This window comes from Chlorocebus sabaeus, chromosome 25, assembly GCF_047675955.1.
Source record: "Chlorocebus sabaeus isolate Y175 chromosome 25, mChlSab1.0.hap1, whole genome shotgun sequence".
Classification (NCBI taxonomy): Eukaryota; Metazoa; Chordata; class Mammalia; order Primates; family Cercopithecidae; genus Chlorocebus; species Chlorocebus sabaeus.
The window spans coordinates 86,863,039-86,880,952 of record NC_132928.1 but is presented as its reverse complement, the minus strand read 5'-3'; the positions used below and the strand labels follow the sequence as shown (position 1 = coordinate 86,880,952).

The following is a 17,914-nucleotide window of genomic DNA, read 5'->3' as shown; positions in this document are numbered from 1 at the left end:
AGCTCTCGCTGGTCGGGCTGCAGCAGCTGACCAGCACCGATCGTCTGGCACTCCCCAGTGAGATGAACCCAGTACCTCAGTTGAAAATGCAGAAATCACCGGTCTTCTGTGTCGCTCGCGCTGGGAGTTGGAGACTGGAGCTGTTCCTATTCGGCCATCTTGCTCCGCCCCCCCGGCCAAAGAAATTTAAACACCATTTTATATTTGACAATGTTTCCTATATTTTATTTATATATATAATGCTTATATATAATATATATAATTCTTATATTATATATATATAATGTTTATTCCAAATATGTCAAATTTTTGTCATTTTTAAACTTTAGGGAACCTAATATCTTAAAGGATTACGTCAGAAAAAGACATAATTTATATCTTGATTTTGGAAAGTTTGTCCAATATGAAAAATTTAAAACACTTGACATTAAAGGTCATTGTAAAATAAGTCATTCATTTGACCAAAGTGATAACTGAAGGATTTCAAAAAAAGATGAAAATCTTCATTCTTTGAGAGAGGAGACTCAATTTCCCAAACAGTAAGCCCTAATAAAAACAGCATGAAGCCAATTAAATTTGTTTAAAATTTTATAAATGATTTTTCTATAAAATTTTAGTCTTGATCATAAGATATCACTTCCATAAGTCTTTTATAACATTTATAACTTTTATTAAAGAGTCAGTTAATGCTTCAGGAAAACCTTGTTAATCTGACACAGGGGGCCATATGCCGGTCTTGCATCAGTGTGACTTTGACATTAAGGATTAATTTATAGAAAAACTGAACTTGTTATATCTTTCAAATCACCCCTTACAATCTCACATGCCCATCTCTTCCATGATAGCCCCTGGGCCTTAAGGAGCTGAATAGCTTTAATTTCTGGCCTTATGTCTCTGGATTGCAGTTTGATTGGCTTCTTTTACCAGGCCTGAAGATGAGGTTTTAATTGCTGTCAGTGTTTAAGATTTAGCAGAACTTGGTGTCCTTTTTAGACCCAGGAGTCAAAGCCCCGTAACTCGATGTCACAATGATTCTAAAAGCCCATACAGAAAGATACACAAATGTAATAACCTTAAATAAAAAAAATTCTTTTAATTTCAGTTTTTCCCCTAAGCAAACAAAAAATAATAATAATGGCATAGGAATTTTGATAAACCCTAAAATCTGTTATGACAATTACCAAAAGGCGAAAGAAAAGACCTGCACTGCATACAATATTATGTTGGAAGAAAACAGTTCCTTTAGACCTTTAGGAAAGCATTGTTAGCATCAGGCCACAACAAACAGAACTTGAGGAAAAGAACTTATATAAGCTGAAAAATGAGCTGGAGAGCATTACTATTTCTCACCCTTTAAAAGTGAGAAATAGTATTTTAAAGCAAAATAAACCTTAGATCTTAACCAAATTTTGGGAGATCAGGTATTCTCTGTGAAGCAGTATTGTTTGTCTGGTGTAATACCTGAGGTTTGTTGCCTGACACCAAGGAAATCAAGGACATGAACACACCAGAGTGAGGTTAAGTGTGGAAGTTTAATAGGCTAGAAAAAGAAAAAAACTCTCCAGAGAGATAAGGGGTTCCAAGTGGGTCTTCCGGTTTCATGATGAGCCAAAAATGGCAAGATGCAATAAAATTTGAACTTTCGGTTAAAAAAATTAAAATCTTTTATAATTGAGAGTAAATCAGTCCCCTAAGAAAATTTTATTTTTCTAACAATTAGTGTGTGTTTTCTTTTTTTTACATCAAGCCCAATCTCTAGACTATTATAATTTTCTTTTAATTAATAGACAACTTGATCATACAACAGTTTTTAAAATAAATCCTCTTTCTGTGACTTATGCAGACCATTCGTGACATGCTTGAACATTCTGATTCTTTTTTTTTTGTCCTGAATATCCCTCTTTCTTAAACAACCAGTAATTTTATTCTGGGACTAAATATACCATATAAGATTCTTTCTCATATAAAATTATTTCCCTTTACGCTTCTTACCAAAAAATACGCCCAAAAGGGTAAATGATGTCTTTGTTCTGAATTCTTTAAAGGGGTTTGAGTCACTAGAAGTCTTCTCTAGATTTTGTAGTACTGCATATGGCAAAGGGGGAAGGAGGTACAGTGTGAAAGAAAAGTAAATGAAAAAATATTTGTTTTTTAAGACAGGAAGCAAGCTCAGAAACCAAGCATGTTTTTTTTCCCCCTTATTTTGCAGTGGAGAGGAATTTTAGCCAAATTAGAGAGACTTTGTTACCCATAATTTGAAATTCTCACTCAGATTTGACCAACTCAGGTAGAGTTGGTCAAATTAGACCACTCATGTAGAGTTGGTCAAATCTGATGGAAGAAAGTCTGGAACAAACAATAAGAATCCCCAACAGTATGATTACTAGGCACTCTAATGGTAAAGAGAAATTAAGAACAGCTGGTTGTTAACTTACTTAGGGATGGGTCTCAGGCTGAAGACACCTTCTACCACCCTAGAGTCAGGAAAAAACTCAAACTCATCTTCCCTGTTGGGAGCGAGCTCAAACTCCATAGAGGAATTACCTGCCTTCCATCATCATGGAAGCAAGAAATCTTGCCTTCCTTGTTGGAAGCAAGTAAAACTTCAAAAAGTGGAGTTGTACAGCAAAATAAACTTTAGATCTTAACCAAATTTTGGGAGATCAGGTATTCTCTGTGAAGCAGTATTGTTTGCCTGGGTAATACCTGAGGTTTGTTGCCTGACACCAAGGAAATCAAGGACACAAACACACTGGAGTGAGGTGAAGTGTGGAAGTTTAATAGGCTAGAGAAAGAAAAACACTCTCTCTCCAGAGAGAGAAGGGGTTCCAAGTGGGTCTTCCAGTTTGATGATGAAATGCACATGGTTTTATGGATTAGCTTGAGAAGGCATAGTGTGATTTACACAGGGGATGAGAGATTGGTAGGAGCAGGTGTGCCATTCACATAGTACACAAAGAAGCTGGTTACCCCATCCTAATCTTTTACTGTGCAGATGGGTCCTCTACCTGGCCGGCACCATGTTGTCTGTTCCTTTACTGTACATGTGGTTGACAAAGAAAAGGGAAGATGGAGCCTCGATGTTCAACATGCCTGACCCCCAGGTAGCCTTTTCCTATTGGTACAACTGCCAGCATTCACCTATGCAAGCTTCTAGCTTGCTTTTCTATGTCTGCAGCTTGATTTTTCAGACTGCTCTTTGTTAGAAAAGAAATGATTTGGGGTCTGCTTTCAATTAAAAGGGAAACCTTGCTGAGGACTCCCTTACCCTCATTAACTGCCTAAATAATTTCCTTCTAGCTCCTGTATCATCTGGAGGGGGTGCTCCCAGACCTCAGCAAATTGTCCTATTGGTTTGAGCCATAAAATTAGCTCATGCTGGTACCAAGCACCAATAGGAGATTTGTCAAAGGTCAAGGGGCATCTCCATTCAGAATACCTCCATGGTTAACAAAATGTGAATCCTGAATATCTGAGACAGGTCTCAGTTAATTTAAAAAGTTCATTTGCCAAGGTTGAGGATGCACACCCATGACACAGCCTCAGGAGGTCCTGAGGATATGTGCCCAAGGTGCTCAAAGCACAGTTTGGTTTTATACATTTTAGGGAGACATGAGACATCAATCAACATATGTAAGATGAACATTGGTTCAGTCTGGAAAGACAGGACAACCCAAAGCAAAGATGGGACAACTCAAAGCAGGGAGGGAGCTCCCAGGTCATAGGTAGATAAAGACAAATGGTTACATTCTTTTGAGTTTCTGACTAGCCCCTCCAAAGACCAAATGCAATCAGATATGCATTTATCTCAGTGAGCAGAGGGGTGACTGAACAGAATAAGAGGCAGGTTTGCCCTAAGCAGTTCCCAGCTTGACTTTTCCCTTTAGCTTAGTGATTTTGGGGCCCCAAGACTTATTTTCCTTTCACAAAGTCTCCAACTATTATTACATCAGGGGTCTATCTCTCCCTTTAGCTCTAATTGTATTTGCTTTACATTGGTGCTCCAGTGTTGGGTGTGGATATATTTATAATTGTTATACTTTCTTGCTAAATTTATTTCTTCATCATTATTTAATGATTTTCTTTGTCTATTTTTATGTTTTTTGACTTTAAGTCTATTTTGTCTGACATAAATATTAGCTATTCTTGGATGCTTTTGATTTCCATTTGCATGGAGTATTATTTTCCATCCGTTTACTGTTAGTCTTTATCCCAAGGGTGGCATTCATGGGTGCTGGTGGTGGTGGTGGCAGGCTCTGGGCAGGCCATTCCTTTGGCCCTTGGGCAGTATGTGCAGGTGTGGGATGACACTACCACTAGAGTGGATGTGTTCTCCAGCAGAAGCAGCAAAAGCCTGGGCAGGTGGCTTTCAGGGTCTGGGGAGCACACACACCAGTCTTCCGGCTCCACGGGGTATAAGGGGCTGCATAGGCTCAGGTGCCAGGGTCACAGCTGCACTGCTATAATAGATCTAAGTTGTGTCTTTATGCAGCAGCACTCTGGGTACCTGTGGTGGGATGTGGATGAGACCCCAGGGATGGATGTGGAGATGAAGGAGCAATTGGGCCCCTGCACAGGATGTACTCTGGTGATGGCTCCACTCCCAAAATGGTGCCATGCTGCAGCCCTGGGTCCTGGGACATTGGGGGAATCCAGCATAAATTCTCTCTCTGGAGTAGTAGAGTCATGTGGACTCTAGGCAGTACCCTATACTAGACTAAGGGACTGTGAGGGCTGAGGGCTCTCCTGTAGCTAGGACTGCAGGTGTCTGGTGGGAATGTAGACTTCTGGGGACCTCCTGCTAACCTTTTCTCCACAGTGGGGCGGGAGTCCCTCCTGGCTCCAACCACATCTTGTTGGCTGTGTTGCTTACCTCTCTATGCTGCCATCCTGAGTTTTTGTGCCTCCAAGTTTCTTTTCTTTGAATGTGAACACTATCTGCTGAATTCCAGTGTTCTTCCTTACACATTCTAGTCAACGTGTGGTTATCTATTTGTTACTTTGGTTCTTCTTTGTGGAAAAGGTGAGTGTTAGGCACCTCTAGTTAGCCATTTGATCTCTATGTTTTCTTTTGAGCTACTGACTCTTAAAAAATCTTTTTATTGTGGCAAAATATACATAACAAAATTTACCATTGAAACCATTTTCAAGTGTATAATTTAGTGTCATTAAGTACATTCACCATGTGGTGTAACCACCTCTACTATTCATCTCTGAAACATTTTCACAATCTCAAAAACAAACTCTACATGTTAAATAATTGTACTTATGCTTAATTTTCACTCAATTATGTACATTTTTGATTCTCTCCCTATTTTTATCTCCCTATTTATGTCTTTATAAGATATAAAGACATACATGAAGAGCAGCATGAAATTGCATCAACATTTAAGTTTGCTTGTGTTCTTTTTCCAGCTTTTCTTCTACTCCCTATAAAATTATCATTCTCTTTAAAATACATATGATTTTGCAACCGATTCATTTTTAGAAACTGGTTTTCAAACAGGAAAGCTTATAAAATATCTATAACTGGCTGTGGATATTGCTGCCATTGCTGGTTTTGAAACTATATTTTCTCATAACCTCTTGTGAAATTTCTTCAGGACACTAGGCAGATGAAGCAAGCTTACCTCTGTCAGTAGGATGAAATATGTATTGTTTTAAACTTCCCTAAATAAGACAAAAACCACCCACCACAAAACTCAGTGTTCAATGTGACCTAAAATAATAATTCTCCTGTTTTTGCCTCTCATCATGTGGGGACTGCAGGTCTTCATGAACACTGGCACTTCTGAGTGCAAAGAAGAGAATCAGCAAAGGAGAGTTATCTCGACCATAGTTTCATCTAATTGTTGGTATGTTATTTTAAGGTGTTGCTTTTCTTAAATAGCTCAAAAAGGGAAAAGATAGTGTTTAGCCATTAAAAGTAAAAAGGAAAGGTAACAAAAGACTGTTACATTCCCAAAGAAAATATACAAATGGCCAACAAGCCCATAAAAACATGCTCAACATCATTAGCCACCATGGAAATGCAAATCAAAACCACGATGAGATTAGCCAGGAGTGGTGGCGTGTGCCTGTAGGCCCAGCTGTTTGGGAGGCTGAGGCAGGAGGACCACTTGAACCCAAGAGATTGAGGTTACAGTGAGCTGTGATTGCACCACTGCCCTCCAGCTTGGGTGACAGAGCAAGACCCTGTCTCAAAAACAAAAGAAAAAAGAAACCAAAAAAACCCACAATGAGTTGATACTTTATACCTCACAGCCCGAGGTTGCTCACAGTCCCTAAGTGCAGTATAGGGTGCTGCCTAGAGTCCATATAACCTTATTATTCCAGAGAAAGAATTTATGCTAGGTTCCCCCAATGACCCAGGACCCAGGTTGCTGCAGCACGGCACGTTCAGGAATGGGACTGGAGCCATCACCAGAGTACATCTTGTCCTGGGGCCCAATACTGGGATGGCTACAATAAAAAAGACAATAACAAATGCTGGTGAGGATGTGGAGAAATGCAGAACTCCCTGCACACTAATGGAAATATAAAATAGTGCAGCCACTTTGTAAAACACTGGCAATTTTACAAAAAGTTAAACATAGAGCTACCATCTTATTCAGAAGTTTCACTTGCAGGTATATACCCCAGATATTTGAAAACATGTAAACACAAAAACTTGTACACAAATGTTTATGATAACATAACAACATAACAACATGCATAATCTTTTTGTCAACATATTGAATTAGGGCCCACACTAATAACCTCACTGTAACTTAATTATCCTGTAAAGACCCTATCTCCAAATGAGGCAGGAGAACAGGATCTGGGGCAGGAGAATAAATAGGGTCTGGAGGCAGGAACTTAATGCCAATTCATGTCAAATCAAGGAAAAACTCCAAGGTCTGGGGGCAAGGAATCTGAGGCCAATTCATGATAATTTCCTAAAGCTGGGTCAAAAGGAAAACACCTGGGTCTGGGGGCAGGGAACCTAAGGCCAATTAACTCAAACTTTCTGTAACTAAACCAAAAGGAAAAACCCCATCTTCCCACATGGATAACAAAGGATCAAAGGCTACTCTCCCTACCAGCCGTCCCCTCTCCACCAAGGCTTACAGTGAAAGGGAGAGTGCCTTGAACTGCCTGAGGGCCAAGCAGGGACCATCCCTTCGTCTGCACAGGTTACCAGTTCACCTCAGCCTTCAATTAGTCACAGATCAAATCCTTCATCCAGATAAGGGGTAACCCACAGGAACCTCAAAAGAAGTACTTGAAGCCCAGGAAACTTGGTAACTGGGTCCTTGAGTGGCTTGCTGGGACCCAATCCCACCCTGTGGAGTGCTTTCTCGCTTTAATCCTTGCTTTTGCTACTTTGTTCCTGTGTTTCATTCCTTTGTTGCTTTGTGCGCTTTGTCCAATTCTTTGTTCAAAACGCCAAGGACCTGGACAACTCACTCAAGATCCTCCTTCCAGTAACACAAGTACAGTCACATCCAGAGGTACTGGGGGTTAGGTCTTCAATGTATACTCTGTTAGGGGCAACATTCAGTCATAACAACCAATAATGCTTAGTTTACATGCTTCTGTTAGTCTATCCACATGTGTAAAAGTTGGGTACACGAGCTGCCAAATATGTTCTATTTCTACACAATAATCAGGAATGTCTAGAGGAGGTGAAAATTCAGAGATTGGGGACACCCAGTTGGTGAAGCTCCAGGTTAGAAAATGGAATTTTGAAAGTGCTTTTTTGTGCTGACTGAGAAGCTGCAAAATAGTTGCCTATTGCTTTACATTTGGGAGGGTGATCATGAATAGAAAACGAGCCTGTAATCTCTTGCCTGCACACATTTCTAGAGACAGAAGATGCTCCAGAATTTGAGGAGATGAGGAGTGTGGCAGATTCCACATGACCTGTTCATCTTCTCAGTGGTTTTAGCTGAAATAAAAACTTCATGTTGACTATGGCACATTGGCTCATTAGTCTTTGGGGTTTGACAGGTGATTCTCCTTTCCTTTCCTTTTTCCTTCCTTTCCTTTCCTTCCTTTTGCTTTCCCTTTCCCTTTCCCTTTCCCTTTCCTTCTTTTCTTCTTTCGACAGTTTCACTCTTCTTGTCCAGGCTGGAGTTCTGTGACATGACTTTGGCTCACTGCAACCTCCACCTCCCGGGTTCAAGCGATTCTCAGCCTCCTGAGTAGCTGGGATTACAGGCATCCGCCACCATGCCCAGTTAATTTTTTGACAGCAGATTTCTATTAAAAGTCTAAAATCAATAAATGTGGCCCATAAAGTCGAAATCTATCACCACATAGTACTCCATGTTGTTCTCCATGTTTGAAGAGTTACACAGAAAGCCTCAAATAATAGAACATTGCCATTATTAGGTCAAGAATCATTCACCAACAAAAATTACCAAACACCTAGTAAGTATCAGCATCACATGTGTTAAAGATGCAAGAGTGAACAAAGCAGATGGAAATCTTATCCCATGGAGCTCACAGGTAGGAAAAGCTACAAGATTTGCTTATATCAAAATTAATGGCATTTTAACCAGAACAAAGATCCCCCAAATTGAATGTTAAATGATAGACCTTGAACCAAATAACAATAAATGTGATAAAAATGGATATCTTTATATAGAAGTTATAGTATATGTTTACATACATGTTTTATATACATATGTAAGTTCATATACACAAGTTTTATATATATGTATGACTGTCATAAAATGTTAAGGAAAAAATGTTAAGATATGAATACATGAATGGTCAAAGGGCTAGACAAATAGTTCTTACAGAAGACTTGCAGCTGGTAAGTAAAAATGAAACCTCTCCAGAGTGAAACTGCTTCCTGCCTTGGCCTGCCTGTGGCCTGCTGATACTTGGATACTTGGGTTTCAATTGATGAGGATAACTGGCAGTTGTTCAGACCTTCAGATGAGGCCTCCTATGCTATGCCAGGGGTTATAACATGATAAAGGCTAGAATGGCAGGCTGGTGAGGACAGTGGAGGCAGGGCCAGGCATTCTGCAGGCCCCTAGGGCACTCCACCTGGGCCTGGCTCTTCTGTCTCTACACTCCCAGCTCCTGCATCCTACTCTCAGTACCCTTCACCCACCCAGAATCGCAGGATTCTTGCTAAAATTGGACAAGGTAGAACCACATGGAAGCCCAAAAATCAGGGCCTAGTTGAGAAGAGAGCTGAGAGACAGCCTGAAGTAGAATTTGGTCCAGAAGACAATCTTTGTCTGACTGGGAGAACAGGGAGTGTGCCACTCTCAGAACTGAGCCCAGCAGCTGGGCTGACGGGAGGGTGGCCATGGTGCTCCCCTGGGGAGTGCTTTCGTCTGGCACATGGAGCAGAATGTTGTTTCTGGTTCCAAGAATGCTCTCAGCTGCCCTGAGAGAGTGGGATGCTCGCAAGGAGATCTGTGGGATGGTTCTGAAGCCGGAAGGTGTGGGAGGTGATAGACAGTGAATCCCCGTGTGCCCAATAAGTGTCTTGGACTCTCTTCTGTGTTTCTGCAGGAATGGTGTTCCCAGGTGGGCCGCTGGCAGCTTTGCCACAGGAACAACAGGTAAGCCCAGGTCTGTGCTCCCTGGACCACAGACAGTTTGCTGAGGACCTGCTTGGGGAAGTAGGAAGTTGGCACAGAGGTGGGCGGTCCCAAATTTAATACCTGTTACATTCTATTCTCCATGTGACATAAGAGATGCAGACCCTGGATTTCTACCAGCAGTGGCAAAATAGTTCCTTCTGCCTGACTATCCCTCCTTACGGACCCCAGCCTGCCCTTCAGGCTCCAGCCCACGCTGACAGCCAGCCCAGGTAGGCATCCAGCATCGCTGCATTGCAGTGGGTAGTTGGACTTAACTTGTAAAATTTTAACCAAGACTACACTGTAAGTGTGGCTTCCTGGCCTGAAATTCCTCTGCCAGAAACTATCCTTATTTCTAGCCACCTCCGCTGGTCAGAGTTCATGGGTAAGTATCATTAAGAAAAAGGGGAGAGGTTTAATGGGCCAAGGAAAGAATCATAAAATGTATAGCGTGGGCCATGCTTTCTGCATGGGCAGGGGGACAGAGCACTGTTCTGGGAGGGAGATGCTGATTTTTCTGTTTTCAGAAGTGGGGTAGAAACCATGTCTGCCACGGGAATGTGGCAGGCTGTGGATCCAAGAACCCCTTCTCATTAAACAAATTTAATCACACGGGATTATCATTATACTAAAATATGGTCATAAATTCCCCTAACATGTGAGATAGTACCAGATAGCAGGACCTATCAGTGGGACTGATAAGGAAATAGCCTACAGCAGCTGATGAAGGCAAAGAATACGTTCAGACATCTGCAGACGCTATGTCGTAAGAAAACCTCGATGATGACTACTGGTGGGTAGATTTGCTGTGGTTTGTGGGCTCCATTTATCATGGAAGGAAAGCCTACGTTTCAGATAGAAGGTAGTAAAAATGAAGATGCTATCCTTCTTTCTGTACAACTATACTAAGGACTCTGTGGGGAGTCTCCGATCTGGGGGTCCAAGCCTCTGGGGGCTTCTGGACATCCAGTCACCCTGTGAGACATCTCCTCAGGTGAGGTGGTGGAGGAAAAATGCAAGATGTGCACACGCCTTACATTGTTGCTAGCAGATGTTCACTTCCACGTTGGCACATGCAGAGCATTGCAACAGGTTGACTGGCCCCACTGACCTTGTTCCACCAACCACAAACTCTTGCCTATTTTTGCACATGTTACTAATATGGACAAGGGAGGTCCACTGCTATGTGCCTGCACTGCAACAGGCATGTCACAAACATACTGTCTCCATTTCCATCCTGAGAAGTAGGCACTGCCATCTTCCCTGCACATTCCTGAAACCAAGGCTCAGACGAGTGGAACAGTGTGTCCAGGTTCACACAGTGCTCTGTGGCAGAGCCAGAGACAGGACTCACTCCAAAGCCTATTCTCACCGCAAAACGACCTTTTCCCTCTTTTTAAAGAAAGCAAGAGACAACATTTTTATCTGTTAGCTTGAGGTTATGATGGAGGCTGAACAAGAGGAAGTTGGAATGAGGTTGCAGGTTGTTCTTGGTTGGGTATCATATGTATTTGTCTCTGTCTGGGTTGGTTTAAGGTTATAGAAAATGAAACCTGAATTTCAGAGTATAAAATAAATCTTTGCCATTTCCTGGAAACCTGCCTTCAAGAAGGACACGCGGTGAAAGCGGTGGGGCCCTGACACCTGCTGAGTCATCACATTATGTTATTGCAGGAGTTTTGCAGGCTTTTCCTCCAACCCCTGCAAGATGAGTTTCAAGGCAGGTGGGGTGGGATAGGCTGGTGGTGGGGGAGATGGCTTATGAAATTCCACAAGGCAGGGAGTCTGGGATTCCTTCCTAGGTTAGGGAAGTCCACACATCTTCTTTGAAAGGAGAATTGATGACAGAATGTTTAGAAGGAATGCCAGAATCTGTCTAGCACGTCCTGGCTCTGTCATTCTGTGGGGCCTGAGCAGAGTTCTGTCTGGAACGAAGGCTGGCACTTCCCACCAGTTTTGAAGGGCATCTTCTACCCTAACCATGCCTGAGGGGTTGGTGGGTCCTCTGGCCTTCTCTGAGCTCATGTTTCGGTCTCCTCTGCAACTCTTTATCGACTTTGTTCAATAAACAAGAACCTGCTACGTTTGCTGCCTCACTTCTTGGCATCGTGCTGCCTTTGCAGAGATTCCAGCGAGGCCCTGCTGACCTCTACACCTGTCCTGGTGCCTTTGCAGAGATCCCAGCGAGGCCCTGCTGACCTCTACACCTGTCCTGGGCCTGTCCCTGTCCTGCTCCTCCACGCCTCGGCCTCCAAGTCACCTGGACAGCCCTGTTTCTCCTCTCCTGCAGGCCTGACACCTTCTTCTTCAACACTCAGCCGAAGGAGACCCCAGGAGGCTCCTGCCTGCCCACTGTAGAGAATAACCACACCATCCTGAACTTTCAGACTATGCAATCAGGATTTCAGTGCCTGGCAGGAGGGTTTATTACCTTTTATGGCTAGATATATCAACTTGTCCATAGATACCAATGAAGAATGACATATGTTGTAATAAGAAATTCTCAAAGTTTGCTTATAAAGGTGTTTATCTTATCTCCCTTGTCTCCCATTTCAAACAAGTAGACTGGGATAGAGTTTATGCCCTCACAATAGATCAGCAAGAAAATAAAGACAGAGGGAGAAGGAAAATGGGGTAGAGGGAGATTCCCAGTTCCTCATCTGGAGAAATACAAGCATGCCATAAGAGTTGATTCTGGGAGGAGAAAGGAAGGGATAGATCTCATGAGAAGGAGATCTGGGAATTAGCATTGAGGAACAGCTGGACAATATCAGCTACAAGCCAAAGAAATACCATCTCTTTAATCCCCACAGAACCCAGGGAGGGAGACTTTGGACTCTTCTTTACAACTCTCAAAACAGACGCCCAGAGGTGTTGTGAAGTAGCCCTGTCACCCCCTGCCATGAGGACCACTTTCTCCCACTTTCTCCCAGGTCTTGTTCTTTCACAGATGGGCTTCCTACTAATATCTCCACTGCCCCTTGAATGGTGACAAGTCGTCTTCAAAAAGATGAACACAGCAACATACAAGAAGAACAGGAAGAAGCAATTAGAGAAATCATGGTTTGGCATAAAATACAACTCTGAACTTCCTGATGGCCAAAAACTCTTTTATCTAAGAGTTCATACTTCATATTATTCGAAAAAGGAAGCATGCTGTTTCTTTGAAAGAGAGGCAGTTCCCCTCCTCTGACACTTAATTCTAGGAGAGATTTATTATTTGCAGTCTTCCACAGCAATGTCTAGTTCAGTCAACGATATCTCCGCTACAACTGCCTTGCATTTTGTGTCTCTGTTTCTGGAGCTGGATGCTTGATAAATGCCTGTGCGAGACCCAACATTAAAATGGTTGTTGAAGAACATATGACCGGGTGGTTCTGAATTACAAGCTGTTCTGAATTCTTTTTCTTTTCAAAACTTAGTTGCTAAACTCACAACAATCTTTTTCCCCAGAGAGTTTTCTATTAGGAGATCAGAGGGTCAGGAACAGTTGTTCTCACAGTATCCAGTGCCTAGACCAGTGCAATTTACTGCACTTGTTTTTGTGTCAAGATGATATTGATCTGTAGTGCGTAATCATTAGGCCACTTGAATTAGAGTGCTATAAAAGTAAGCGAAAGAAAGGGGTAGGGAGAGCTCATCTTCAGGATTTTGCTCCTTTTCCAAGTCTCCGTTCCTCTCTAGGTGAGGACAGTTGCCTTCCTCTCCATCTCAGAGGCAGTCCCTTCACAAGAAGATCTGAAATACTTGAAGGTGAGCATTGCCAGTGTGGGTGCTAACACCCGTGTCAGGGTGGCTGGCTCTTTGTGGGAAGGTGACTTCAAAACTGAGAAATGTGTGTCCTTAGCTAATGGGGTGCTTGCTTTGAGATGCAACAGCCCAGACCTTTCTAGCACATGCTATAGTAGGAGCCTGGTCCCACGTCCCTGACCCCTTCATTCTCACCAGGGTCTTCTGCAGCGTATCAGAGGAGCCATTATGTCCCTGTCCTCCAGCCTAAAGAGTCTCCTCACCGTCTGTGTCCTCGCTGCTTTCGTTGCCAGCACTGTGGGTAAGAATGAACAAATGCCCCTTTCTCCCAAAGATCTGAAGGGTGAGGATAGCAATATAGTCCCTTAGGGAGCAACTGTGGACCGTGTGGGCCTCCAAGGACCCATCCAGCCCCACAGGGACCAGGTTTCATGGGACTTTGATTCCTAGGGATCTCTCGCTATTGAAAACATCAACTCTGACTTGACAGTTTTCATTCTTGAATTATTTTTTGAACAATATTTATTTCCTTTTAGAAGAGAGTTACAAATGTGTACAATGTGATCAACAGTGTAACGAGGAGAAAACTTGTGATTCCTCTCATGGCTGCTTCAGCAAAAAGAGTGAATTTAATACGACAGGTAGGCCCCAGCCACCCTGCCCGAGCTGCTGGACACTCAGGGCAGACAAAGGAGGTGCTTAGTGTGAGGGGGTTACTTTGTTCAGAAACTTGATGTATCTCCTCATTCCTTTATGCATCGTCTCTTTTATCCTTTCTTCCTCAAATAACGTCCTGCCAGGATGGGGCTAGGAGAGTGTGGTGGCAGGGATGGGACACTGTGTGAACACTGGGTGTCCAGGGAAAGGTATAGGTGATCCTGGCTCCTATATCATCTCGTGGGGACCGTTGAGGCCTGACACTCCCTTTTTAGCAAATTCTAACATATTGTCCCTCTGTTGGTTTATTCTATGGAATGGACCAATGCAAAAGCAGCCTTTCGCAGAAGACGAAAGACTAAAGACACATGGAGTGGGGACCTGCAATCCTTTAATACTGGCTGCCCACTGGGCATCACTGCCTCTGGCGCAGAGAGAAAATTCTTGGGGTTTGGTTCTGTGCAGGGCTGCAGCCCCCTACTACCCTGCAGAAAGGCTGTTCTTCAAGCAAGTGTGAGCCACAGGCCTTTTCGGCGACACTGGGGAATAAGCACACATTTGGGTATGGCTATCAATGCTGCCAAGCTGAAAAGTGTAACAAAGCAGACTTCCAAGGTGAGGACCAGCTCAGCTCTGTGCTCTCCCTCCCTTCCTCCTCCTGCTCCCAGTCCATCGATTTTAGCCTCTGCCTTCTAAGAACCAGTCCACAACCCATCTTTCTGCTTCTGAGATACCCACTGACGTTGCTTGCCAATTGCTTGTCCTTCTTCCTGTGGAGCACCATGGATAGACACCAGTCTCTCTCTGCATGGGAGACTGAGTGAGAGTGGGGGAGAGTGAGTGGCGGTGGGTGGTAGGGATTGGTTTGGGGATTTTCTCTAAATGTGAGTCTTTCGATTTAAATAATTTTCTCTTCAATTCCAGCTGAAAGACTTGTACTTCCTTATCTATTTAATTCCTCACTCCTTCAATCGTATCTTTTTAGACCACAGATTATCTTCTCTACCATTATTTAAATATTTTTCTCCGGTCAGGGCAGAGAGGGGGTGATTCATGAAAAGGGAAAATAACACTGAATTCCTAATAAATGTTTTCCACTACTTTACATGGAAACATCTAATACCTACAATCCTCCTCCCTCCTCCCCATGCCATCCTAGTTGTAATTGTGTGTGTGTGTGTAGAAATCCTAGAATAACCATGATCTTGGGGATAAATAATGAACTCTTTTATCTGCCTATTCCTTAAGATACATTTTTTTCTCTCTTCAATCAGTGGCTCGGAAGTCCTCAGATCCCAATGGCATTACCTGTCCTGCCTGCTACAATGAGAGAGGTACTATCTGCCAACCAACTGACCTCGCCTGTAAAGGGGAAGAGACAAAGTGTCTTGACTTTATAGGCACAGGTATCGATATTTACCCAAGCATTTTGGTGTTCACTTTCCTAACGGGCGTAGTGTATTAGCCAATTATTGCTGGATAGCTAGTTACTCCCAAATTTACAGCTGAAAACAACAAAGGGTTATTTTACAGTTTTTGTGTGTCAGGAATCTGGATGTGGCATAGCTGGATGGTCCTGGCTCACGGTCTTTCATGAGGTGGACGTTAAGGTATCAGCAGGGGTTGTGGTCGTTTGGATGAAGGGGCTGCTTTCAAGCTGGTTCACATGGTTGTTGGCAGGTCTCTGTTCGTCTCCTATGATCCTCATAGGTGCCTGAGAGTCATCTGGACATATCAGCTGGCTTCTCCCAGAACAAGCGATGAGAGAGAGAGTGAGAGAGAGAGAGCGAGAGAGAGAGACTATAGTTTTTAATAATCGAATCTCAGAAGTGACACATCGTCACTTCCACTCTTGGTCACACACAGATCAAGACTGACAGCCTGGGAGAGGTCTATGCCAGTGCACAAATACCAGAAGATGGGAACCACTGGGGATTATTTGAGAGGCTGACTGGTACACACAGCGAGGTGTGCTACAGGGCCAGATGCTTGGTTATCCCTCTAAGGTTTGGAGGGAGACATCTGGAAGGAGAAAAAAGAAAAAGGAAGAGAGGAGAAGAGAGAACATAATTGCTTCCCATAGCTAGGACTGAAGCTTGAGGGGGACATGTATCACTATGATGTCCTGAAATGAGCTCTTGGCTCATTGGCAATGAAGGGGGTGATGGTACCTCAGTTCCGGTTGTTATCATCGCTACCGTTATTACCATTACCAAACCCCACGATTAAGCATTTACTTTTTGCATGGTGTTGTTCTGAAATCTAGAGAAAGATTTGTAATTTTCCCGAGTAGGGAAGAAGTATATTTGTGGTGAAGGGCACATACACCATTCGACCATAATCTCTCTCTTTCTAGATTGTACAGCAGGATGGAGGTACTGTCAGTTCTCTTCTGATCCATTTGGAAGAGGTTTTCTGGAATTGGTGGTGTTTTACGAGCTGATTAAATGACAGGAGAGAGAATTTAGTGGGAAAAGAGACAAGTTATGCTTTCTTTGGAGGGGAAGGGAGGAAGATCTTGAAGGAGGGTCTGGTACTCGCAGGTGAAGGGCCCTTTGTCTGGATATGTTGAGATGACTGAGAAAAATATGATGTCTGGTAGGATACAGAAAAGGGTTGGAGCTATTGATAGTGGGCAGTCTCTCTACTCCCTCTTACCATGTGGATAGCACAGACATGCAATGAGATTTCACAGTACTAATCTCCCAAGAAACTCAGAGCCCTGGGGAGAAAAGCCACAATCTTGAGAGAGATCTGCAATATTTCACTGTGGTTTCCCCAAAGGAAGCAAAGGTAAAGAGGAGGACAGGTACCACTGAAGTATTTTAGCAAAATACATGAGATCCGACTTCTTTCTAACTTTTTTCCTACATCAATGATCCCTTCCTTCGTCAGGACCCAAAGGCCCCAGTCTCAGTCATGCATCTGAGACAGCAAGGTCCCTTTGGGGTCTCTCCTCAACTGGAGAGATGTTGGGACCAGAAGGCAGTAAGGCTTGGTCCCTGGATGGAGCTGGAGCTACCGTTGATGCCTCTCATGCAGAAGGCAGAAGGCAGGGATTCTGGGGCACTCTGCACACCCTTCTCTTCCACAGAGGATGCAGATAGGTTGCCTGAGGATGTGGGTGAGGAGGGGAGACACGACTAACTTCTGGATCCTTCTCTTTGCAGTTAATGACACCATATTATTATTTGGTATGGGTTGTGCAACTGAAACTGCTTGCAACTTGAAGGATGTGGAGACGATAAATAACATAAAAATCCGTACCTACTGTGTAGGCAGCAGTAATGGAAGCCCTCAGCTGATGTCCATCATCTCATCAATTCTGACTGCTCTCTTTCTGCTGAAAGTCTTGATTTGATCTCCGAGGTACTTCCAAGGCCATCTACAAACATTTCCAAGCACTTCTATAAACCTGAAGAAGTTGGAGACCTTGAATGTCTCCCTCCCCCAGCACTGCCTACCCACAACATCAGAGAATTAAAAGGTTGATACGTCCAGAAGTATGTGTGTGATTACTTGTTTGTTCTTGGGGTTAAAAAAACCCTATTCACCCTTCTAATGGCTTCTTTCTTCAACCCAAATAGCACATTTCAGAGGAAGTCTGAATGGCATCTATAAGAATCCCTCTGCTGCCATCTTGGTGTGAATCGAACTATATCCTCAGTCACACATCCTGGAATGCACCTGTTTCCTGATATTCTCAATTCCCACTCTTGATCCTTAACTGCCCATTGCCAGGGAAAATTATTTTGAGTGAACAATTCACATCCCAGGAGGGTCCTTTCCCACAGATTGTAAAGTCACAGCTGTAATGGACTCTCCCCGACCTCAGGATCCTGTGTGTGACATTCTTGCCATATACTCTGGATACCTCTGCTTTCAAGGATGGATGGGTATCAGGATAAAGGATGCAG

The 17,914-nt window shown here is 43.3% G+C and overlaps 1 protein-coding gene across 1 annotated transcript; it reads left to right on the top strand.

Annotated features, from left to right (window-relative positions):
* Nucleotides 1-9,544: 9,544 nt before the first annotated feature.
* LOC103230984 (protein RoBo-1-like) lies at nt 9,545-17,500 on the top strand. Its single transcript, XM_007990131.3, has 7 exons — nt 9,545-9,820; nt 13,275-13,343; nt 13,539-13,641; nt 13,877-13,981; nt 14,463-14,612; nt 15,272-15,403; nt 17,168-17,500. The coding sequence occupies exons 3-7, from the start codon at nt 13,569-13,571 to the stop codon at nt 17,356-17,358; spliced, it is 651 nt and encodes a 216-aa protein (XP_007988322.1). The 5' UTR covers nt 9,545-9,820; nt 13,275-13,343; nt 13,539-13,568; the 3' UTR covers nt 17,359-17,500.
* The last annotated feature ends 414 nt before the right edge of the window (nt 17,501-17,914 follow it).